At 44.3% G+C, this 26,325-nt stretch overlaps 2 protein-coding genes across 2 annotated transcripts; both read right to left on the bottom strand.

Annotated features, from left to right (window-relative positions):
• Window positions 1–211: 211 nt before the first annotated feature.
• zbtb7a (zinc finger and BTB domain containing 7a) lies at window positions 212–8,242 on the bottom strand (the record flags this gene model as incomplete). The annotated part of the gene is given in 5 exon segments (XM_079220559.1): window positions 212–647; window positions 2,748–2,947; window positions 2,949–3,662; window positions 4,435–4,998; window positions 8,210–8,242. Coding segments are annotated over 5 exon segments (1,947 nt in total).
• A 9,137-nt stretch (window positions 8,243–17,379) lies between these two features.
• Window positions 17,380–25,585, bottom strand: map2k2a (mitogen-activated protein kinase kinase 2a). Its single transcript, XM_079220424.1, has 12 exons — window positions 25,255–25,585; window positions 24,973–25,157; window positions 24,590–24,800; window positions 23,644–23,790; window positions 23,416–23,493; window positions 22,941–22,992; window positions 20,845–20,969; window positions 20,036–20,249; window positions 19,801–19,865; window positions 19,642–19,703; window positions 19,291–19,336; window positions 17,380–19,178 (listed from the first exon to the last, which is right to left on the bottom strand). Exons 2-12 carry the CDS (start codon window positions 25,059–25,061, stop codon window positions 19,068–19,070), a joined length of 1,200 nt encoding a protein of 399 aa, XP_079076550.1. The 5' UTR covers window positions 25,062–25,157; window positions 25,255–25,585; the 3' UTR covers window positions 17,380–19,067.
• Between the last annotated feature and the right edge of the window lie 740 nt (window positions 25,586–26,325).

Raw genomic sequence — 26,325 nt, 5'->3', positions numbered from 1 at the left:
TCCATTTCCTAAACAAAAAGGAAAAAGAAATATAAAGATTAGATTTTTTGTGACACCCTGATTTGGTTTATAGAGGAATAGTTAGTTGTTGTTTTTTTAAAAGTTCGCCTTTGTGTGTTTTTTTTCTCTCCTCTCTGTTCGCCGCCTGTCTCACAGGCGGTGCAGAGTGACGATGGTGTCCAGCAGTGTCCTTGTGGGCCCCCCTGCCATCTCAGGGCCCTTCCTCCCCTGCAAACTCCTGCAGCTGAGGACTGTGTGCATGGGCTCCGGCGTCCCCCTCCACCTCCGCCGCCGAGGAGGCCTCCGAGCGCCGCCGCCCCCTGATGGTATGATGCCCGGGGCTCGTGTCGGAGCCGGGCCCCAGCAGGCCCAGGGGGGCGTCGAGGAGCCCCTGCTCTCGCACCCGGGGCTTTCGGCCCCGCCGAGAGGGGATGCCGTTGCAGCCGTCCTTCTTGAGGTGGCGGTGCAGGTGATCCGAGCGCACGAAAGTCTTAAAGCAGCTGGAGCACTGATAGGGCCGCAGGCCGGTGTGCACGCGCATGTGGTTCTTCAGGTCGTAGTTGTGAGCAAAGGCGGCTCCACATTGCGTACAAAGGTAAGGCTTCTCTCCTGTATGCTTCCGCATATGAACCTTGAGCTTGTCCTGCCTGGAAGAAAAGAAAGAATTTACAGACATAAAAAAAATGTAAATACAACAGAGGATCAACCCACACCTATCTGGATACACTCAGTGCACTCAGCCAGCTTCAGGTTTTCTTTTCGGCTAATAATCAAGCAATGCAACACCACGCACAAATATATAATGAACTTGAAATACATTATTAATTCTCATATGTGTCAGCTTAATATGCCGAAGAGTTTCATATCCTATTTAACAGCCATCTTTTGGATCTCTTCCAATGAGATTATTCTGTGAGGGCAGCCAGGCCAAATGAGGAGAAGCCATAAACTTCACATCTTAATCTGTGTAATTGCACACAAGAGCACAACTGTGGGCTGACGAGAAAGCTCAATGTTCACTGTGTCAGTTGCCACTTTTACGATTTCGTTTAACTTCTCTTTGAGGCCGACGTCATAACAATTGATGGAAGACAACAAAAAAAAGCATGACTTCTGTGAATAGAAAATGCGGACTTCGATGTCCTGTGCAGTTTAACAACTCCAAACTCATTTTTGAAAACTGGACGTTTAACGTCGAGTCGTACTGAAAAATAGATGAGTCTGTAAAACGTCATCAATTTTGCAGCCTGCTTCTATCCCCATGAGCTGTAATCTGACAATATTGCATTAGAGCAGTAGTCACTTCAATAGATGATCAAATAGAAGACTTATTTTCCAAAAACATAAATTACACTTAAAACAAGACCAAACTATGACTTCAACTTCATGTCAGTACATCCTGGAGCATTTTTTCACTTTGTGATGGTACACTGTCGCCCACTAAATTTTATCAGGCTGCCTTAGCCTTCATCTGACTCTTTACCGCCCTCCCCCCCTGAGCCCTTACTATCTCTCTTTAATCGTCTAACCCTTCTGCACTCGGGGCAGAGGGCTCCTAAACAAACAAGCATAAGACAAGTCAGTTTGAAAACACACACACACACACACACACACACACACACACACACACACACACACACACACACACACACACACACACACGTAAGTGGATTAGCTGTCATACAAGCAACAAATACACCTGCTGCATCCCGGTCAAAACAAACGGCGCCCCAAATATAAAAAAATAATTAAAATAAAGTGAGGAGAAACACACACACGGTGTCGAAGCCTTGAAAAAAAAAAAAGTGGCACACTGACAGAGGTGAATTATTTAAAAGGACAGGAGTGATTTATTACCGTGCGAGGCACACTCTTAACCCTGATCAAACAGGATTAAGATTACAATACCCCCATCCCACTGCCGGTCGAATTTAGCTAGAAGGCAAATTCAGATTGGTCTTCCCTACCTGCCATGCCAGCAGAGGTTCTGGGTATTTCTAGCCAACTGCATCTATTTCCAGCACAAGTCGTCCACTGATTAATTAATTAAAAGAATGATTTCAAGGAAAAGGCAAGACTCCGCAATACAGGGAAGCCATGCACACTCAAGCCCACTGCTGTAGACTAGCCACATTTAACTGAGTGGCACATGGCAGATTTCATTAGAGAGGTAAAAGGAGTGAGAGGCAGAGAGTAGGGGGGGTGTAACTACTCTGCCGTGGGCAATAATCAACATAACCAGAGATCAAAAGTTCAAATTATTACTTTGGAGCACACCGAGTACCATCCAGGACCTGTAATCCCCCTCTGTATCAGAACACAGCACTTTATAGCAGCCCTCCACTAGATAACAGTAGCATGGCGTGGCCTTCTTTTATAGGACCCCTATGTTACAATTCCAGGACTTTGCTATGAAGGCTGTCACAATAAAACAGACCTTTATAACTTTTATAATCCGACCCACTCTCTCTCACACAGCTGGAATATTTTCCGTGCCATTTGGATTCGCATTTGGCTACAATGTGACATAAAAATAAATAATGCTTCGTGGAGACTCAGCCAGTCCATGACCAAAGTAAACATTTAGATTCACAAACTGCGCTGCCTCCTTAATGCAAAGCTAAGTTGGTTAGTGCTAATACTCCTGGCTGTGGTGTTTCCCTCTGCTTGGCGATTTGTCTGCAGTGCCAAGTCCAAGACTATTAGTACATGTGACATGGGGGAGTCACTTCATTAATTGGGCTTACCTGGTAAAGCGTACTTTGCAGATGGCGCATTCATAAGGTTTCTCTCCCGTGTGCGTTCGAATGTGGCGGGGAAGCTTGCCTGCTCCTTGAATGACCTTGGAGCATATGGGGCATTTCTGGAAGGCCTTAGAGCGCATCTTCCTCTCGCCCCCGCCCCCACCACCTCCTCCTCCTCCTCCCCCCCCCTCCAACCCCGCTGCCTCTCTCTCCCACTCCCCCCTCTCCTCCTCCTCCTCCTCCTCCTCCTCGGTCTTGGCCTGTTCTGCCCCGTGACAACCAGAGCGGCGGCACTCCCTGTGTCACAGCCGCAGAAGCTGGATCCTCATGCTGAGCGCTGCTAAAATAATTCAAGTAAAATTCCATGTCGGGGTCATCCCCATCTCCCTGTTCCTCCCCAGTTGTTGCACGCTCCTTCTGCCTCTCGATGGAGTCCATCATGTGCTGCAGGAGGGCACTGGCAGAACCCCTCTCCATCGCCATCGCCTCCCTGCTTCCATCCTCCACCTCTGTCTCCTGCCCAAGCCGAGACTCGGGGGGGAGGTAGAAGTGCCCATTCTGGGAGGGCGGGAAGTAAGACGCTCCGTTCCCCTGCACCGCCTCCACGTCCTCGTCTTCCTCGTCATCGTCATCCTCTTCCTCTGGCTCCTGTGTGGGGGCCTGGGCCAAGGCGAGGGCCAGAGGGGAGTAGTACTCACCGGGGCCAGCAGGAGCCCCGTTGCTGGGGACCCCGCCGTTACCGTGGTTAAAGTGCAGGTGCGTGGGCAGGTCCCTAAACTCTGGCGTGCTGCAGCTGCTGCTCCAGTGCGCCCCTCTCTGGAAGTGCTCCAGGAACTCCCGGGCCCGCACCCGGTTCCCCGGCTCCCTGCCTCCTCTGCCCTCGCTCTCCTCCTCTTCGTCTCTTCGCTCACTGCCCGCCTAGTGAAACATGACGGGGGAACAAAGAGAGTGAGTGCCTGAGACAGATAAAGTCGGTGAAAGTTTGCACAAAAAATGAAAGGGGAAAACAAAGAGAGACAGAAGTACAACAGTAATGTAGAAATACAATAAACTATTAAAAAAGTTACTTTCTGTAAAGCACATCAGCTAAGGTGAAGGCTGACGAGAAATCTACAGCTGTAAGGCCCATCAGTTGAGGCAGATCCCCATCTGGGTATCTGGGATGCATACCCAGGGGCTTATTATACCCATGAGCACATGCATGTGCATCTCACAGCTACGCTTGATCATGTTGAAGTGTAGCTGCGATATGCAGTGTCTGGAGTTGGTGAAATAGCATGCTCTCCTTCGACACACGCTATTGGCTCAGAATGAGTAAGTGTTGAACCCAAAGGCTGTGGGCGTGTGTTTGGCATGGTGAGAGAGACTGATAAAGGTCATGATGTAAGCTTGACTATGCTGGCTATTTAATGAGGGGGGGTAGTATGATGACCAGACACCTCATTCCCCAAGTGGCTGAAGCAGGAGAACTACATTTTCAACAAGTTATTCCAGTACCAAAACACTTCTACTCGACATGAACTGCTTCTTAGATGGTGTGCACTTTGCTCTGAATGCATTCAACACTTACAATCGGTTGCTTATGGTGTCACTAATTCATTAAGTCAGAGCAGATCAAACGACCGTCATCTCAAAGCTTAAAATTTGACTTTAAAAACATGTCACTTCTAGTTATATGAGGGTCTTGTACCGGCGGGGAGAGCACTTTGGTGTCCAGCAGGTGTGTACAGACTTCCTGTACTGGTTGGACTTCCAGGAGGCGGGCGGCAGCAAGGATGTCGGCCACACTGCTGTGGCTGACTGTCAATGTCGCTGTGTAGGCAAAGTCTAGCAACGCTCCCAGAGCCTCTGCTGCCACAAAGTCGATGTTGTAGACGTTCTGTTGGTCGGCGGCGGCCCCCGAAGTGAAGAGCTTGTGGAAGTAGGAGCTGCAGGACGCCAGGACGGAGCGGTGGGCTGGGAACTCCCGGTCCTCGGCGACCAGGAGCACGTCGCACAGCAGGCCGCTGAGCCGCTGCTTGTTCAGACAGCCCAGGATGTCTGCGCTGTGCTCCGGGAACGGGATCCCCACGGGGCCTTCCTCTGCCTCCCCTGGCCCTCCTCGCCCTCCTCCACCGCCGCTGCTTGCCGTCCCCCTGAGCCGCCTCCCACCCCTCCCACCGGCTCCGGACGACATCTTCCACCAGCCTGCCGCCGAGCCGCCTAGCACAGCCCCCACCCGTGTATCCGTCCTGCCGTCTGTCCGTCTGCCTGTCTGAGAGCGGAAGAGTTGGATAGATAGAGGGATGGGAGGGAGGGGAGAGACGAAGAGGAAATAATAGATCAGTTCATGACATTCTTTATGTGGATTAAGGAAGAGAGAGGAATATTGATTTATTGATTTACCGCAGTCACACCGGGATGCTTCTGAACACAACTCAGTACACACAAAATGTGAGGACACAGACGAAATTTTAAATCTTAAGGAGTACAAGTGTAGTGTTTACATCAATTGTGATGATTGAAAAGAACACTGGATTCAATTGATTCCAACCCAAGATTTTATCGTCACTGCCGAGAAGCAGTCCAGTGTGTGTGTGTACGTACATATACATATGTATATATATATATATACACACACACACACACACACACACACACACACACACACACACACACACACACACACACACACACACACACACACACACACACATACATACATACATACATACATATACACACACATACACATACACTTGGCGGTACATTGCCCTTCTCTTATCCTTTTTCTATACATCTAAACAAGGGGCTGCTCTGATACCATATACATAAGAACCACATAGATATCAACATACCAATAGTAGCATGCATTGTCATATACAAGCAGACAAAACGCAGTGAGGTACATGATGTATTTTAGCGAAATCTACAAAGTTGGCTCATGTCAAGTTAGTATTGTGATCAGCTGTAAAACAGGCTTGGTAATCAGTATTTTGATGGATGAGCTTTCAAAGCAAGAGGTCTCAAAAGAATCAAAAATTATTTAATATGTCAAGTCATAAAAGTCTTCTTTTTTTAAAACAATGGCTAGATCTGGAAAACACAAACTGCAAGTCACAATAAAATACAGCTAGAACAAGTAAAAACATATGTTTCCTCAATCCTATAGATTGTATGCTAATGACTTTCATTCAAGTAAACTGTGTACTGACTTTTCATTCCCATATATATATATATTCCTTAGTATATCGGCAATGCAAAAAACTTTTCCTCTGACTTTACACATTGAAAGTTTTATAAAAGATTTGATACCACAGCCATTCATCAAAAACCTTGACCATGATTTCGTACTTCTACCCATAAAGGACTAATTAGAGTGAGGACATTTAATCATTGTGTGCTCTGTGTGACCTGAAATTGAACTTCTCAGTATGGGCTTTACATTCGCTATGTAATAGATGGGTTGAAACCTGCATTGATAATTTTTTTTGTAAAGGAGTAGCTCACATAATATAATAGCACAAATACAATTCAAACATTTCACTGGACTCAAGAGTCTTGAGCGTATATATGCAGTAACACTACAGTTCTGCACATCACAACTGCTTGGAGCTGATTTTAAAGCGAATCGACTGGCACAACAGGTGTATTTAAAGATGTACCATCAAGTGTGAAAATGTGCAATAATGGGGGTTTCTAGTGGCTCACAACAATTGGGAATGCATTTGGCCAGGCATGTTGCTTGCTAAAACACCATAAGGAGATGAATGACTAAGTGAGGATGTATATGTACTAAACACATGTAGGCAGGTGGCTGTTTCCTTGTACATGCCTACATTTTGCAAGAAACTAAATAAGAGGCCTTGAAGGACAGATAGGCATAGGGCAGTGGGGAGCTGGACTGTGCCGCTTGTTCACTCTGTGTCAGTTAAGAGTTGGGGAGGGGAGCGAATGAGGTGGAGGAAAAAGAGAGAGGGGGGGTTGCTGCCAGAGCAGACCCTGTGGAAAAACTCCACAGGAGGAGGAAGAGGACACGCAACAAGCTGCGAGGGAACAGTATTAAAAAGCGAGGTTGTCAATCCGGTCTGAGCTGGTTACCCCACCCTGTACCGTGTGCCAACTTTCAGGAAAGGCTGTCCCCTCGCTCACGTGTGTGGGGGAGATTAAAATGATCGACTGAAGCCTGCGCAGTGAGAGAGGGGTTTCAGCAGAACAAGCCATCCTCAATTTCTCTATCAACACTTTCGCACGCGCACACTCGTACGGCAAATACTGTAACATCCCAGAGACGTCGATAAAACACAAAACACAAAAGCACATGTGCACACATATTGGACATCCAACCGCTCCGCAACCCTCCCCTCCATCTGCCAGGGAGACCCAGCAGGGGGTGAGGCCGGGGAGGGTTGGAGGGTGCGTTGAGTGCGTAGCTCTCTGCGAGGCATTCAAATGACATTCCTTCAGATCAGCCCTCCTGGTATGTTTGTACGCTACACCCCACTACCAAACCTGCCTAACCTGGCCGCCTCTCCTCTTTCCTCTAGTTCTCTCTTCTGATACGTTCTCCCTTGCAAAAGAGAAACGCCTATCTCCACACCTTGAGATCAGGCAACATGTCAGCTCTGCCCCACAGGTGAGGGTAAGGTAAAGCTTTTAAATAGCACATCTCTAGGGAGGCGGGCAGGAGAGCAGAGCAGGCGTTTGTTCAAACTTATCATGATCCTCTAAATGGGGTGACGGTTTTTATTTCAGATAAAGTTTGTTCATTCAAATAACACAGCTCATTTATTTAAAGAGTACTGCTTTGTGTAAGTAATGGTAACATGTTTAACGGCTCCACCCTTTCTTTCTCCTTACTGTATGTCCCCCTTAACTTAATTACCTTTCGATGGGCAGCTGACCACAAAGCCTCTGCAAACACTGCCAACGTCTCACACAAAGCTCTGATCAAAAAATTGTCAGACATGGCAAATTTTATTATCCAAGCCCTCATCTGAATATGCTGAGGAGAGGGAGGCGAGTGTACAGACAAAGAGAGATGGCACAGGAGGGAGAGGGAGGAAGGGTGAGCAGAGTGAGATGAGATGGAAGAAAGAGCAAGACAAAGGGCAACCGCATTGGCTACTGGTCACGTCCTTCACAGGTGGAAATAGATCTCTGTGAGCCCATCCAGACCCGAGACGACCTGCTCTTCTCTAACACAGACACACAGCACCTGCACTAGACCCGGCTTTGCTACAAGCTTGTGTCGCGGGTTATCCCCCGTACATATAGCTGACCCAGGGTCACGGCTTTGTCGGGGTAAGACGCTGAGCTGAGAGGAGATAAAAACACAGTAACACACATACACATACAAACACACGCGCACGAATGGGACTCTGTGCCAACGACGCATGGAGGGACTACTCTGCATGCAGGAGCCACCTGTCCCCGAATGACCCCCGCAAAGAGCACTAAGAAAGAGGAAACACAGTGCAACAAACCTGATCCCGACACCTCCTCGTGGCTTGAAACATTCCTTATCACTAATTCATGCCTGTGGGTGACAAGGCCCGCAACCCGGCACAGTGCGGTGCAGCAGCGAGTCCCCGGTGCTCCACTTCCAGGGAAGGGCCTTCTCTCAATGCCCACTGGAAGAACAACCAGGCCTGCTTTGCAAGTCAAACAACTGCTTTAACACAGGACCAACCCATCTACGCCCTCATCACTTTTATCTCACACGCAATGTCCCTCTACCCCCCTCCCATACATCTACACACGACAAGGACCAATGCCGAAGTTACACTTCAGGAACAAAACAACCCACACCGGTCTCCTGTAAACCAGTTTCCGTTTTACTGTTACTTCAGCTGACTGTGCTGTGTGTGTTCTCACTATCCATGCCAAGACAGTCACACCCAATTGTCTTGTCATTCACTGACAAACACATTGACATCAGGCTGTTGTAGCAGTTAGTGAAAGTGTTTTTATCATGCCCGAGATGTATCATCTAAAAGGACTGCAGAATTTCCACTCTCAAAGTATCTCTGTCTTTGGCTGACTCATACCAGTCATTCCTAAATACAAAAGGAACAAACTGTTAACCCTGTGTAACCTCAGATGTTTCCTTGATAGACAAAAAAGAAATACCTAACTGCTACTTTTTAGGGTCTCGAAAAGCAAAAAGTAAAGATAAGTACTATCAGACGTATACACAAAAAGTAACATCAGATATTTTAATGGATACTGCACTTAATATTTTCATTTCGGAGAACCTTTTGATTTAACCCTACTGAATTGGAAAGCAAATATCCTCCCTTTGGTCTCTTTTTATTCAACATTTTCAGTTGCAAAAAGTGATTGGCTCATAAAAAAAAAAAGAATACACAATTGCTAACTACTGAGAAACAAAACTTTTAGCGGGAGCAATCAGAGCCAACATAGCTGAAATCATTGATCCCTTAAACCTTAAATGTTGATGAGCACAGATGGGCCCACTTTTTGTACTAAACTACTATCGCGCAGTTTATTCATTTTATAACACCGTGTGAATGGTATTAGCTTAATGCTTTTACAAGAGAACAACTCTATCAGGATACTCCCAATTTCACTCAGGCGTAAACTTAATGCATGCAAGTATTTGAATTAAGTGCAACCAAAATACAGAGGCAAAGTCTGGACTGAAAACATCTGAACATTAAACAAGAAGTTGAAGAATTGAGCCTGATCCTTCGTTTATCATTCCACAGACCATTTCAACTGGCCTCGAAAGCAACAAAACCTGCCAACCCCGCCCCGCTGCGAGGGAATCACCTACTCAGGTCAAGACGGTTCAAGGTTGGACCAAGATAATGCAAGATAATCGGAATTGGGAGGGGGCGGCAGTTCCTTGGAAGAGTGGATTTTGAGCAAGTGCCAGAGCCAAAGGACTCGCTGGTGCCAGTGGTGGAAGGAAACCTGATTGGTCGGTCATATTGGAAGAGAAGCAGGAAGAGGGCAAGTGACTGATAAAACCGACGTTGCATGGGCTGGTCTAGACCTGGCAGCTTTTACTAGAAAACTAACCAGGAAGTGGAGCCACAACACAGTCACAATGCCAGTGAAAAGGTAGTGGGCGAGGCAGGGCGTTAAAACTCACAAGCTCGATCATAACTCCTGAGTGTACAGTATGGTGGCGTAGGAATCCGGCTCAGATGTCAATGATAAACTCAGAGAAATCTCATTATGTTACCTGGCGTAACTTGCTACCATAAGAGGGAAAGTCACCGCCCACAAGTTGGGCAAAGTTTAATGTGAGGAAGCTAGCAGGGGGTTTTATGACGTTATAAAAGGTCTATGTGTGCGCTGCCAGATAGCAAAGGAAGTAGAAAAATGAAACCTGTAGCTGCTGCTAATTACTCGTGAAAACTCTCACACTGTTCTAAATGTGTCAGTATTTGTGTCAGACCAACTGTATAGCCACAGGCCAGCAAATAAAAAAACACCCTTTAATTCAATGCAGTGCAACGACTTACTACTTTTACAAAACTTAGTTTTGACACAATAACAGAAATATGGTGAATAAAGTCTCTGGTCATTTTTGAGTCTGTAGTTTGTGGTGTTGGATTGCATTATACTGTAATGACACAGACAAAATATCAGAAATAATATACATGATAATGTAATGTAGTTCAATGCTACTCCATGAAAAAAATACAATAAAGTTGAGACAACATATAAACAACTTTAGGATTTTGTCTGTTATTGTGCAGGTGTTTCTATTTTTGTGGTCATTGCAACAATCCAAAAACTTCACCGATTCATTCATTTCCTAATGATAGTTTTTATTAAGTAAATATTATTATATTATAATTTTGTCAATAAAACCTCAACACTTTTCAGGTTCATGCCAGTTCAAACATCGTCTTTTCATTGTGAAGTCACGAGTCCTATGACACGTCTTGGGACCGTAGCCTTTCACAAGCGGCAGTGTAACAAAACCACAGCCACGGAGTTCCTTTCAGCTTGAGTAACATGCTCTGACACGGCAATGCTGACAACCAGGAAGTGCAACAAAATCTAACACATGGCTTCAGAAGCAGCTCTTACAACCCAACACAGCGTCAACTCAAGCGGGCCGGTTGGTCAGTCCGCAGGCCCGTCGTGCGCTGCGCCGCTTTGTGCATGCGCAGCAGAGAACTTCCTGTGAGTCTGTGACAGGCGTGTAACAGAACCCGCTCTGTTATCAGATGACCAGCTCTCTGCTTGCTTGCTCGCGTTCTCTCTCTGTCCCTACTGTCTGACCCTCTCTATCTCTCTCTTCCTCATCTGTCGCTCTCATCTCAGTCTCAGACTCTGCACTGTACCCACCACAGCACCCACTTCCCCTTTCCACTGCTGAGAAGGCAAAGCATTGCATACCCCCCCCCACCATCCTAATGTGTCGAGGCGTCCTCCAATGCAACCAACCCGTCTTCATCCTAAACCGGTTCACTAAATCAACATGCAGAAAGTGTCAGATTGGTGCCATATCCTCTTCCTGATAAGTTGGCCTTTCGGACTAATTAAAAAAAGGAGGTTCTGGTTATAATGCTTTCAAATAATTCATATTTTTTTTAGTTTTTTTTTTTTTTTTACAGTGTATTGGTGTCTCAGAAGACACCATCTATCTCCAAAAGTATCACAATCCAAGTCTAGCTTTACCCCCAATCTGAAAAACATCCCAGCCTCTTCTTCTCACACTCTAATTTGATCAGGTTGTGCTAGCCTCTCCATAATAAATGTCCCAGAAGAGAACAGAAGAAGCCCCTTTACTCCCCCTAGACTTTAGCACAACAACAGAAAAACAACAGAGAGGGGTCTGTCTATCTGCCTAGCCAGGCTGGAAGCTGTGGTACACTGAGCAGCTGACCAGGGGAACCAAACATTAGGGGGAAGTGAAGCTGCATTCACCAAGGAAGAGGCAGATGAAAGTATTCAAAATGTTTCAACTTTTACAACCGAACATATACAGTATATATATATATATATATATATATATATATATATATATATATATATATATATATATATATATATATATATATATACACACACAGTATATATATACAGTATATATATACATATATATATATATATATATATATATATATATATATATATATATATATATATATATATATATATATATATATATATATATATATATATATATATAGAGAGAGAGAGAGAGAGAGAGAGAGAGAGAGAGAGAGAGAGAGAGAGAGAGAGAGAACAGCGGCACGGAAATGATGTTGTTTGGTATGAATTACAAAACAACTTAAGTTTTGATCCCACCATATGGGCCCCAATACATAATTTAACCATATAAACAAAACTTTGAACGAACGTAATGACTGTTACATGTTTTGCATTGTATACAGCCAACATTTCACTCTAAAATAAAGAATCAAACTGCCACGGCGACATCACGCAACCTGTCCTCTCAGTCTGTCTGAACCTGCTAGTTTCAGGCCATAGTGGTGGAGGCACAAACATACAGGAATATCAAACTGTATTCAGCCTCACCGCCAAATTGATGGGTGGTGTCTTGGACCAGCCCACAGCCACTGAAGTCCCCTGCAATTCCCCTGGAGTCTATTGTTGGTAACACAGACGAACACACGCATGCATGCATGTTTGCACACAAGCACACACTCACACACAAACACATATGGCGTCCTAGTTTAACCTCTTGCTGGAATTTACTTGAGCCTACTATACTAATCTTCCATGGTGGCAGCTAGAAAGTAGTGTAGAGGGTATAATAAGGACTTAAGTAACACCACTGCGACTAATATTGTCTGTGACATTGAATCAAATAAAAAAAAATGCCAACCTTTCTGCTCCCGCCTTCTTAGAAGCATTCCTAACACTTTCCCAGCATTTGGGCGTCTTCATGTACCGTGCTCTTCTTGTACCCTCTCCTTGCCCACACGTTTAAAAAAAACGGGTTGAACAAGTATGTGAAAGCCAAAAAATATGCATCTGGTTATCGAGCAAGGCAGTCAGCAGGGCTCCTGTGAAGTCTTTCAACCACGAGCAAGCGCGATAGGACGGGCAGGATTGGAATCTGCTTTTAACAAGATGCTGGTAAAGAAAGGGGTTGAGCGGACAGGGAGGAAAACGTGTCATGAGATTGACCATGGTGTGAGCAGCTGAGAAACATTTAAAATCAATCAGCAAATACACAAGTTCTCCAGCATAGATACCAGCGCTTACGTGTTATTATAATATTGCATGGATGGAGCGTACCCTACCAGTCGTCAAAAGATGTGAAATATATTCTTCCCCTCAGCAAGAAGAGATGTCTGAGGTTTCTCAAATAAACTATGACTAAACACCTCACCTGTACTCTGTCAGCCATCAACACAATCGCTCTGCCACAGTTCTCGCAAACATTGGATGCAGGGTTTTTAGTGGAATTACTTTAACACCCCCTAAAGAAGCAGCAGCACAGGATGTGCAACTGTCCTTCATCTTTTCACTAACTAATAATAGCAGCAGTGCCATTTAATCACAGCAGTAGACAAACGCATTAATATTGTGTCTCAAGATGGAAACAACACTGATGCACAACCAAAGTTAGCCTGATGAGGACAACTTTGCAACACAAACTATTTCTCTGAGCAGTGTTCTGTGCAGCACCTTACACTCAGCACTGACCTATTTGCCATTCCCTCCTTTATCTGCAAGTGGGTCAAGAACTCTGAACTCCATCAAGCCCCATCTCTTTCACTCTCCTTCACACACACACACACACACACACACACACACACACACACACACACACACACACACACACACACACACACACACACACGCTATGGTATTTATTTCCTCTGCTCGCCTCTCTTCTCCTCGCAGTCCCAGTCTATATAGTGTGTGTGTGTGTGTGTGCGTGTCTATGTGTGTCTTTGGAGTGCTTACCAAATAGGCAGAAAATGTTTCCTGGGCCCTACTTGCCTCCCCTGCCTGCCTGCCGGCCAGCTCTGCTGCCTCCGTCTCTGGGCAGGGCTCGCGCTTTACCAGACAGGAAACTTGCGAGTGGCCCTAGTCATACAGGCAAGCCCTTGCCTGATCCCACACAAACAGACACCTCACCCCCCCCCACCCCAAAGCACCACCACCGCTGCCGTCGCCCCCCCCTCCGGTTTTAGCCCACAACTCGGCTCCGCATCCCCTGCTCTCATTGGCAGACAGCTGCTCACTCACCACACCTCCTTGTTGGGATAGGCTGGCAGTCGTTCCCTTTCCTGGATGGCCACGGGCAAGGCACTCTGGGATATGGAGTTCTGAAACCCAATTTGACTTGCTTTGCAGCCCCTGCTGTGGACTACGAGTCCCAGCTCTCTCTGCCCTCACCACCCCCACTATCTCCAAGCCTGCTCTAACGTAAGCACTCAGGGCTGAATTATACACTACAGTATGTTGCTAGCAGGCTGCCAGGTATTAAAGTACAGACCAGCCATCAAACAGGGCCGAGCTTCGTATGAAAAAAAGAAAGACATTTCAGCCTCAACTGTCAGTATAGTAACACCAGCGGTGGATTCTTTCATTGGCTCACACATTTCAGACACACTTAAAACTCCTGACCTAAATTATGACTATTGCAAACAGTCCAGTGCCACTACAACATGCCCTGCGCACACAGCACACAACTTGCCCCGCACTGAGCCTTTCAATCGCCACTGTCTCGAAAAGTTGTTGCTATTGCTTATACCTTGTCCAATACAATTATTTGTGTTACTCCTTCCCCTCGTTCAGTGTCCCCCTCCCACCCCCCAACCCGAGAGAGCACCCTCCCACCCCCTTCCCCCTCCTCCTTTAAGTGTTTCCACCTGCCTGAAAAGTTAATGCCTTGAACACATCCTATAAACTTTATCTCAAGATTACCCAGAGGTAAAGAGCAGTACAGAGGAAGTACTTTAGGAGGATTAAAAAAGAGGAACCTTGACTAGGGACTACTGCTGCGACCCACCTCTCCTCTCCTCTCCTCTCCTCTCCGGCCAACCCCCCCACCCTGCTCTCCTTTCTGTCCCCCTCCCTCATTCCTCCTTCTCTCCTCTCCTCCTCTGCCCTGCTCCCCTCTGGTCGTCAGGCCCAGGGCAGACAGCGGGGGGGATGGCAGGGTGCCTTTAGCTCACCTGCGATGGCCGTGGTGAAGCTTGTTGTGGGTTAGCTCAGCCCTCTCCTCTCCTCCTCTCCCTCTCACTGTTGTGCAGCTTAAAGCCCCGTATGCGCTAACCAAGCAGCAGCAGATCAACTCAATTCCCTTCCTGGTTTCTGGAGGGCAAAGAGGTCCCTCCCTTTCTCTCTCTCTCTCTCACTCACTCTCACTCCCTCTCTCTTAAAGAAACAGCATTCCCCCTCTGTCTCCTATCCTTCTTCCCTCTGTGAAACAAAAGTAAAGTGGAAATGTATTTGCGCTCAAAAGTGGACAGTTGTGAAAGTCTTAAACTCATTTAGAGATGACACAAATCATTAACCCATGCCTTCCCGCCCTGTGGTTTTATCGTGAATGTCAGCCAATGTTTCCATCTGTAGACACTCAGATGTTTGGTTTAAGGGTAAATGAACTGTAACTCTTGTCAATTCTCACCCACCTCATCTCTCACTGCTCCTTTCCTTTTCTATGCAAGTCGAGTCGCACCCACCCTTTCTATTGCCTGAGGTCATGGTGTCCCACCCCAATAGCAAGCCATGGCACATTCCAGCACATACAGTAGGGGCTGCCAGCAACCCCCTTGATACACTTTCTGGCTCGGCCCGGTCTCTGTACATAATACCTGCCAAGCTCCAACAGGTGAGGCATCAGAGTAGACATTACTAAGTTGAAAAATGTCTTATTCCACAGTGGGAAATGGCAAGATCCCATGTGTGAATTTAAAGCTATTGCACTTGATGTTGCGCCACTTGCAACCGCCCACCCTGCACGCCCCCTCAGTGAGTGCAAGCCAGCCATTGTACCACGGAGTGGGATGGAGCACAAGATGTATTCGATGATTCTTATGCACCATTAAATCATCCCGACACACCTCTGAAAGCACCGTTAAGTCACTTATTTCATGCACAAACTATTGAAAAACATACCTTTCACAATGTAAACTGTTTCCCGCTTCAGTCTCACAGGAGCCACGTCCCACAGTGCAGCAGGGCTCGAGACTGGCTTGGCACTGGACAGGCAGCCATCAAGGGGAGTCAAGGGGCTATTTGGCAGGGCGAGGTAGTGACACACCCTCTGCCTAGAGGGCACTGTTAAGCCCCGTCTCTGCTTAAGCACAGGGAAATGGCAGCTTTCAAACTTCACAAACACACATGAATTGCAGTTGGACGTATGGTGCCGTCCCTTGCTATAATTTGCGAGGCTAAGTGAAGAGGATGCAGGTGGATAAATTGCAGTCTAAGTGGAATGAAACCCCGCAGGATAGACTGTCACATAAATACATAATATTTACACAACTTGCCTTCTATTCAGTGTTGGCCTAATTACAGTCAAAATTAGTTGAGACCTCTTTATACGTCCATGGAGCCCGTGGCTGAGATGATTTTATGGCACTGTCGCCTCAGTGTAATATGAACTGGTCCAGACGCCCCACATCAAATATGTGTTCATCACTGCTGTCTGAATTATGTTTTTAAATTAAACATAGGCAAAAAAATCAAAAAGGCAGTTAACAGCAATCCCTGGATCCTTTAGGTGGCAATGTCGAGATTAAAGTTCAGTTACTTTTAGTAGTTGACGTTAATTTTAACATTCTTTCCTCACATAAGCTAGCTCGCACTACCAATATGTTAGCTAGCTAGCCGTTCGACGTTGAACTGGCGCTAAAGTAAAAATATGATCCTTATGATTTTATAAATATGTAGAAGAAGTATTCAAATGAACACTTACGAAGTTTAAAGTTCGAAACGATGGTAATCCATCTACCAAACTGCAGCTAGTTTGTTAACGGTTCATTGTCTTGGTGTGAATTTACCGGACACCTGTCAGCCAATCAGAAACGAGTATCGACTCGTCAACGGTAAAACTCGTCTCTGGGTAAAAGAGGGCATGCTGGGAAATATCAAGGTCATCCAGGTTACTATGAATGATACACAGACATCCAAAATAACCCAGCCACAGGTTCTCTTTCTAGTCATACAGTGTCTTGTTGAGTGAGGGCTGGGGGAGCCTGTGCCCTGGAGGCCCATTCAATAATCTATCCACATTACAGTGAGTCTAAATATAATGTCTGGAAAAGACAATAAATCCAGTACCCATCAAAAAAGAAAAAAAATAAAAATATATATATATATATATATATATATATATATATATATATATATATATATATATTTATTAAAACATGCAGAATAAAGTTGTAATAGTAAATATTTGTTTATGTTATTAAAAAGGTCCTCAGTGTTCTCGGTGTTAGCTAGGGCCCTGACAACCATATGAACTTATCATCATGAATTAAGTAAAACATTCCAGAACAATTCACAAATGGCAGATACTCTAAAAAAGGTGTAAAACAAATTGAATACATTTGTTTCTTGATTGTCGTCTTTATGGTTAAAACCAAACAATTTCTGGCAAGTCTGTTAGACATAGATGTATTGCAATGACATAATGAATAGAAATGGCTGCCATAATTAAACACCTTACAGTACATTGACAAATAAGTTTTATTTTAATCTTTTTTTATACATTATAACCATATCCAACACATTTTTATTTTATAATAAAATGACTCTTCTCCCTTGTCATTTACATAAATCAAAAATGTGTATATTAAGACTGCAAAATAGTACTCCTGTAATTTTTGTATATAGCTTTGTACACATACAAGTGACAATGCATTCATTTTGCTCTGAACAAATGCACATTTTGGGAGGGGTGGGGGGAATAAGAAAGGGCAGCCATAAGCAGAGAGAATACAAGAGCTCTAGCAAGACGGCAAGGAGCAAGTAACACCACCACCACCACCACCATGTGACCAACACTGACCTGGGTGAAAATGTTCAGTCAAACCATTTGTACTACTTGAAACTTTGAAAGTCTCATTCAATGTTCAGTTGTATTATTTTTTGAACCACAATTAATTGGGTTGAATCACAGGGAAAATGTTGTCAAATGTACTTCAACCCAAGTCTTTTCCAAAAGCCCTCCCCTCACCTGGTCGTGTCCCAAGGGAAAGCTTGGAGTGCCACACGAAGCAGTACAGTGACAACATAACCAAATACACTTCAGGGGGGAAGTACAGACCAACAACAAAGAGAAAAAGAAAAATACTTAAATCAGTCAACGCGATTGGAATTTCATATCGGCATTGCAGCGATTCAGGCTTTTGATAAAAACACCGGCAAAATAAAATACACATACAGTATTAGATAATAAACCATGCCATATCACCCCATGAATACAGTTTGATCTTTGTTTTCTCTATGGCAATAATGGCATTTACCAGGCCTCCACAGCATATGCCTCCTCCCATGTGAGAGACAGTGTGGGATGGATGCATTCAAATCTATATGGAGGAAACAATGTCAACATAGTGCAGCTCACTGAATGAAAGAAAACCTAAACATTTTAAATACACTGATATACTGTTTATGAATTTGCATACGAAACAAAATTTCTCAGGCGTTGAAAAACTTTTAGTCATGAGTACTCTTTGGTTTGTGACATTGTTCACAAAGTGATCGCTCCTTTACCAAATAGTGAAAATGACTCCATATATATATATGCTTATTTGTCCTGCACTCTACTAACAAATTTAACTATGACATTGGAGGCAATTGCAAGGTCTCTGCTGAGAACATTTATGCATAAAAAAAGTTTGACAAAAGGAACTTGAAAACAAAATATCTGCATTCACCTTCAATAAAAAAACAATTTAGAATTTGCATTAGGTGATGAGTTTGTATTTCTCCATGTGGAAATCTCTACAGCAGGTAATTTATTAAAATACAAGTCCCACAAGCCATCAACAGTTGCCATACAAAAGATTAATACAGAATATTTGTATAATCGTCAATCAACAAGTTTGTCATTCAATTCAAATTCAGCCGACACTAGCAGCCCTTCAGTGCTTTACATCCTCTGTAGCAGTGTGGAAAAGTGAGCTGTGGCTACTCTTCACACTGGCTTGGTGAAGCTGTGGTCTTACTGTACAATGACTCAGAGGGCTCTGTTGCTGGTGAAGAAATAAATGGGCTGGGCGGCGGGGCTGGGACAATACCGTACCCAAGAGCAACATGGAAGAAAAAAAAGTGCCAATGTGTGTGATGGCTTGTGTACGTGTAGTATATGTGTATGCAAGCAAGACCCAGGTGTGTGGCAGGGCAGTTGGGGCCTGTTCACTCAGTGCCGCGGGTGGGAGTACTGGGCTGGTTGAGGCCCATGGTTTTGCACAACCAGCCGGCAAAGTCCACTTCCTCCACTTCTGATCGTTTGATGAATGTGTGACTCTGGAAAAACAAACAGAAAGGAAACCATTGTTTATACTGCTAGCATCATTACCAGTTTATTACGCTTTGGGTTAATCAAAGTATCAAATAAATGAAAAGTGCAGGTACCAACCATCAACATCTTCAGATCAGCCCTCTCAGCTGGGTTTTTGATCAAACTGCCAACACAAATGACATTAAAGTTAGCGACCTGAGAGATTGTAGAACTGCTTCTTCGGTCAATGAAGGATTAAGTTGGATTTCATTTTTCCAAACAACCACCTCGTACATAACAATTGCATTTTAGTCAACATCAACTGCGGTCTTCATGTCACATGGCATTAAATACACCAAGGGGGCAAATGTAGAGATTTAAGCTCTCTACATTATTTACTTCTGATTCACTTTTGCGTAAAAGCAGATAAGAACAGTGTGCTTTTTAAAAAAATGTATAAATAGAGTTCACTCTAATGCCAATACTCACCATTTTGTCACAAAGTCCTGGAAGTCATTGGTGTAGACCCCAAGTGGCAGTTTAGGAGGAGGCTGAGGAGGAAACAAGAACCAAAAAGGGAACAATTAATGCAAACAAACATTTTGTGCAGAAATAAAAATGTGCTTGCAAATCAGCTCTTTCTCAGACCTCATTCACAATGTAGTCCAAAAGTTCAAAGATGGCCATGGCAGGTCTACTGTCCATCCCATGCCCTGTGAAAAAGTTGCATATCATGCGCACAATTAGAATTACTCACGTAAGAAATTAATTAAAAAACACAAAGCAAGTTTTGCTCGAAGGTCTTCACCCTGAAAACATGAATGTAAAAACGCGTCACTGTTCAAATCTACATGTTTAGAAATGTTTTTTGGATTGTTCTTACCGCTCACGGGTCTGCCTGGTGGTCTGGGCCTCTGCATGTTGGTGTGAGGCTCTCCTTCGGCCCCGTCCATGATGGCCCGTCCAAAGATGGACTCTAGCTCTTTGGCGTCTGGTGGGGGGATGGGGTAGCGGCCAATCGCCAGCTCCACCAGGGACAGACCCATGCTCCACACGTCAGACTGAACAGAGTAGTGAGTGCCCTGCAGTCTCTCCGGCTGTTGAGAAACACACGATCAACGTCAGAAGGAGCGAGTAGAGCCAAGATGCCGGGCAGGAGAGAGGGTTGGGCAGAGGGCTGGGTGGGGAAGGCACAGGAAGTGGTGGAGAGGATAATGGGAGGGGGGGTGTTATGGCAAGGAGAGTTGGGGTGTGGTGAGGGCAAGAGGACACAGGATGGGAGGGTTTGGCAGGAAGTGAAGGGTAGCTTACGGCTGCTTTCGTTATAGAAAGGTGAGCAAGGACAGGTGTGTTGGGAATTATGATGAAAGAGCAAGTGTCTCTACACCACTGGTGCTTTGTGGGTGAGGGATGGGACAGACGAGCGATTTTCGGCACTGTATCCACCAGGGGTCTAAGAGTGAGGGGAAAGAAGGACGAGAAAGAGCGAGCACAGTTGCCTCGCTCTTTGCCAACGAACCCTTTCCTGAGCACAGCTCTCGGTTCTTGGCAGGGGAGTGAGGGAGGGCCAGAGGAAGGGAAGGCGGAGGGCGGGGCCAGTGAACAAGAGCAATGTGAGAAAAGAGGAGAAGGAAAGTGGGGATAGGGCCAGAGGAAAAGGGGTGGGGGCGCAGGCGTGCGGAGCTGACTCACCGACATGTAGGAGCGTGTTCCAACAAAGGAGTTGGCCATGGAATCTATGAGCTGCCCGCTCACACCAAAGTCGCACAGCTTGATCTCCCCGCGAGAGTTGACCAGGATGTTGGAGGGCTTGACATCTATAAACAAATGTAAAATAAGTTCTTAATGAGACCCGTCTTCATACTGCATGTCTATCTATAGTCAACAACTTAGTGTTGATCATTTGAGCTCAACATTTTTTGTAGACATCAGGATGAGAGGTTTGTGCTTACGATTGGAAATCATGACCAAACAGAGGGCTAACCAGAACACTGGGACACTGGTAGGTGTGTTTATGCATGTATGTATGCATGCATGACATAGGCTTAGGTTTAAAAATATAATAATGGTAAGGGCATGAATGCATGTGTATATACGACTGTCTATGATGATACATGCATCTACGTTCCCCAATCTCAGACACTAACATGTGCTAGCTTTGAAAACCGCCTGGGATGGAAAAACTATGTATTTCAGACAGATAAATGTTTTGTCCATATGATTTTTCTTGCCATATAGAATTATTTAACAAAAATATTTAGACAAGAGCTACAGTCTGCCATGAGGCCTGCAGGTGGTACGCACGCAGCTCCCCCCAGCTGTATATGTGGTGCTGTGGTTAATTGAGCAAGGGAGAAACATAGCTAGACACAAGCTGAGCGCCCCCTCATTCTAAAGAAACCCGTTCCTTCACATTTCCCGCTTATGGCTGAAAAACTTCCTGCTAAAAGAATGGGGCAAGACTAAGCCCTGCAATCTGTCCTCTGTGGTGTGACCCCCCCCCCCCCCCTCTACCAAGGACATGACATGAGTGACTGGGAGAGAGGTGGCATGAAAGAGCGGGAGAACGATGGAGGGAGACACGGAGGGAGGGGTCAACAGGGCGCGGCTGCTGTATAATCACATCTGAGAGGCTGTAATTACCGCCTGAGCTCACAGACAACCGTCCTAGAGTACCACCGACCCTTGAGCACTGTGAGGCTTCACTGTTCAGGTCTGAGCGCTGCCTTCACCAGCACTTTTCATGACAACACAATCGTGGTTCCTCAGTGGTGTGCTGTGGAAAATTTGTCTGCCTTAGACTTCGCTATGCTGGGACTTGTGATTTTGTTTGAACGCAAAGATAATTGTTTTTCTTTCTCGGTCCGTCATGCTACAAATGTCTACGATGAGGAACTTGTGATATTCTTCAACAATAGCGCGCCTTGTGGTGAGCGTGTTCAAACCCTGAAGATGTTGATACAGTGCATGAGGAAAAATACAGGGGCCATTAATACTGAAGAAATAGGGACTCGTTATACTAACCACAACAAAAGGCCATACTTTTTTTTTATTAAACATCTATATTGTATCATTTCTAAATGAGAATGGCTATTTTGTAATCTGGAAACACAGCAGAGTTGTTCTAATGCCTTTACACAGCGCATTTCTTTACATTTAATGGCAGTACAAAAAAAACCTAATATATATTTTAGATGAATCTCTGTCTTCAGCTACATTTTGGATACAAAAATATGAATTCAGAGTTAAAAATGTTTTATAATTATAATTTAAAAAGTCTAAGTGTTCATTACTTTTTTGGAGGGAAAAAGTCCAACTTTGAGAATGACTGATCAAAATGACAACTAATTATATTCTCACTCCTAATAGTCGTACGTAATTAACCACTATGCCATTAAATATAATTAATCCATACATTTTTCAATAATCTTGCCTGTGGGATATCTGAAGTCAAAGGCTCCTCAGGCTGGAAATGGCATTATTTTGTATCGTTTTAGCATTCGTCATACTGGAAGCAACTGACGGGAGTTAGGCTGATAAATAACCTAAAAGGTGATTGTGTGATAAACATTAAATATAATGCTTGAAATAAAGCTTGGTTATGTGAAAATTCAGTAAAAGTGCCATGCAACACTGCCCACCCTTAATGTCCACATACTCTTGATCATCATCACCCAGACATTGTGTAATAACTTATTATATTTTGCGAACTGCAGTGATTTGGAAATGATACAGAAAAGATATTTTTAGAGCAAACGTAATTTTGTGCAACTAGAGAACACCCTTACCTCTGTGCATGATCTGGTGCTTCTCCCGTAGGTAGGCTAATCCCCTCAATACCTGTAAACAAGAGAGGGAAACAGTTAACACAGTGGGTCATAAGTGGGTCGTAATAAGGGTCAAATCTCTCATCACATACATACAAATAAGCTTTCCCCATGTAGATATCAAGACAGAAAAAAAAAAAAAAACATTATTTAGGTAATCCCATTATAACACTTGGTTGGAACTTGAAACAGTTTAAATTGAGTAAAATACTGACTCATGCATTACAGTACAACGCGCAGCTTGTTAAGCAACACCACAAGAGAAACACGCCCACAATGAGCAGCGCTTTTTAAAGAACATGGACAGCAACAAGCTTTTAGGGTTTCATATCACTGCCAAATTCCAACTGCAAAGAATTTTAAGTGACAAAGGCCTCATAAAAAAAAAACTAGATATTTTTTAAAACACAACAGAATAAGTAAGTGAACTACATACTGCTATGCTAACTTTTCCCAGGATTTCTTCTGGGATTCTTCTGGCTTCCTTCAGGACCTGGTCCAAGGATCCACCATCCTGGAAAGACATATTGCACGATTAAAATATGATACATCATTTTTTTGTTCTTCCCATCAATAAAATGTTTTTTTTTTATAAACGTGTATAGGTCGGAATAAATATCTTGTCATTGGTAGGAGGCCCCTGGTCACAGTCTGTGTCTCTCACCATGTGCTCCATACAGATGCTGATCTCCCCATCGCTGTAAAAGGCCCCATAAAAGCCCACAATGTAGGGAGAGTTGCATTCATGCAGCACCTGCAGCTCTCTGATAATCTGGTTTCTGATGGCAGGCTTGATTTCAAGGTGGATCAACTGAGGAGGGAAGGGATGAAACCATCAACTGCTGTTCTGACAACAAATGCAGTTTCATCACTGATAACTCATTAAACACATTTTAGAGGTGGTGGTTAGTTTAACAACAACAACGCTTTCCTATTCATCTGTGTGCAGAAAAACTCAACAAACTATTTAGGATATCGTTTAAAAAAAATAGTTTGAAATAGCCACTTACGAAATAGGCGAGTTTAGATACCGAACGTCTTAGAATGTACATCCGCTTTAGAATAATGATAACCACAATATAGCAAAAACAGTTTGCTATAGTTAAAATATACATATATATATATACATATATATATATATATATATATATATATATATATATATATATATATATATTCTTCATAATTTGCAGAACTTTTAGCAAATTACTGTGTGAACACGTACTTAAAGGCTCGACTACAAAAACATGAGTTTGCTTGAGTGGCTGCTGGAGTCCCAATAACTTTCTGTATGTTAAGCTGTGTACCATTCCTTAAACATTAGAGAGAAAATAAACAGTAAAAAAAAATTTTTGGTAAAAAAAAAAATGTGGATAGAAAACTAACAAACTGCCAATTCATCTGTGATAACTGAATATTGGCCAATATATTATTTAAGAGGACATATGTATATATTGGTTATGTATAGGTGATGAGAAATAAGTAATAATAAAGTCAGCCAGCAAGATAGCAATCTACACCTCTGGAACGTTTTTTTTTTGGTTCAGTTCAACAACAACTGTCACAGTTCACCTGCAACAACAAACAAATTAGCACGTGTTAATATTCACCTTCCGGGCCATGACCAGACCCGAGGGTTTGTGGCGGACCTTGTTGACCACTCCTCCATTCCCAGCACCCAGCTCGCATATGGGGTCAAAATCCTCATCCTTCAGCTCCCCGACCTGGGCTTTCTGGGTCAAGAAGGCCTCCAGTCGTTTCCTCTGTTGCTCGTCCAGGTCCAGCTCGCCCAGTTTCTTCTGTAAGGCCTCGAGGTTGGCTCTGTGGGGAGGAGACCGCGAGATCAGCAGGGTTGTAACAGCCAAAAAAATGGTGGTGGTGGTAGTGATAAGACAGGAACATAATGGCGTTACTGGTGTTGACAGACACATACACACATTGCAATTATAAATATATCTTTTGACACAGCTACAATAAGTCTAACGTTACTCACTCGGATGCAGCATCGATGGTGTTGGAGGTGGCCTGTCCCTCCCCGATGGGCGTTATGTTCAGGGGAACGGGTCTTCTTTTCGGAGCCATTTTCAATAATAACTCGAAAAGACTTTTTCCAATAAAGCACTGACGTGGCAATGAGCTAAGGAGCTGCTATTCTACCCTTTTACCTTGTCCAAAACTCTGTGTGGGAAAAAGAAAAGCAACAGGATCAGCTGTCGGTGGCTAGTAACTTAGCTAGCTGACGTTAGCTAGCGTTAAGTTGGTATACTTTACTTACTTTTTGTAGTGAATAGTAGTCAACCGAGGTGAACTTTAAAAGGCAGGTGGGTTTCCAGTGCATCTACAGCTGTCGGTGTGAACACATTTCTATGTGTTTTCTTCCTTCTTTCTAGGTTTGTCTACCTGCTGCCACTAGCTATTAGCTGCTACTAGCCGCTACTAGCTAGCACAGGGAGAAGAAGAAAAAAAACCGTGCCCTGCGTCTCGTGCGAGCCCCTTCGTTTCTCAGCTTTACGCAAGAAAACGGGGCTGCCGCGGGTTTTACCGGCAGCGAACACCGGGAGACCGACTCGGGTTGGCTTCCCTTCCGCAGTACGGGCTGCGTCCGAGCAACAGATTCCTGACGTGTTTCAGTTCGGGGGGCTCTGAAGCGGAAAAAGGGCTTTGGTTCCGTGGTGGTGCCTCGATACAGGAAGCAGCAGCTGCAGCAGCATCAGACCTGTGTGACACCCACAGGGAGAGCCCTTCAAATAGAAGTAGCGCGAGACCGAGGATGTCCGACAGGTTGATAAGAGGAATGGAGGAATCTCATGGGAGATGAGTTTGTGATAACATCTCCGGGATGCTGTTTTTAATGAGATAAAAGTCCAATATAACCATTTGTTGTCCACGCCGCTACTTTCTTACGTGTTTAATGACAGTTGGTAAACAAGCTGCGTAGTGCATCACTGCCACCCAGCGGTCAGAAGAGGGAACTGAAGATTTACAATAAATTATCTATTAGTATTATTGAAATAATATGAAGTATTTATTTTTTTAAAGTAAAACATTTGCAACTGTATTTATTCATGTACTTATATAAATGTTAGAAACATTTATTTTTCAAGTTCAACTCCTATATCAAGTCTATAGATTGCCAAACCTCAAATAAACCACCCAATAAGACCACAATCCCACAGCCATTACAGCATAAAATCATGCAATACTTTATATCAGGCTTTAATTCTAGAGCCGTGTCTTCAAAAATGTAAGTTGTTATGTGTTTGAACTGTTGCTAATCATTAGCATTCAGTATACAGAACACAATTTAATTGTGTGTTTATCTCCCCATAAAGAGACCACAGTGGTA

The sequence above is a fragment of the Taurulus bubalis genome (genome assembly GCF_910589615.1).
Source record: "Taurulus bubalis genome assembly, chromosome: 7".
Taxonomy (NCBI): domain Eukaryota; kingdom Metazoa; phylum Chordata; class Actinopteri; order Perciformes; family Cottidae; genus Taurulus; species Taurulus bubalis.
The sequence above is the reverse complement of the archived record's forward strand: the minus strand, read 5'-3'. Positions and strand labels throughout refer to the sequence as shown.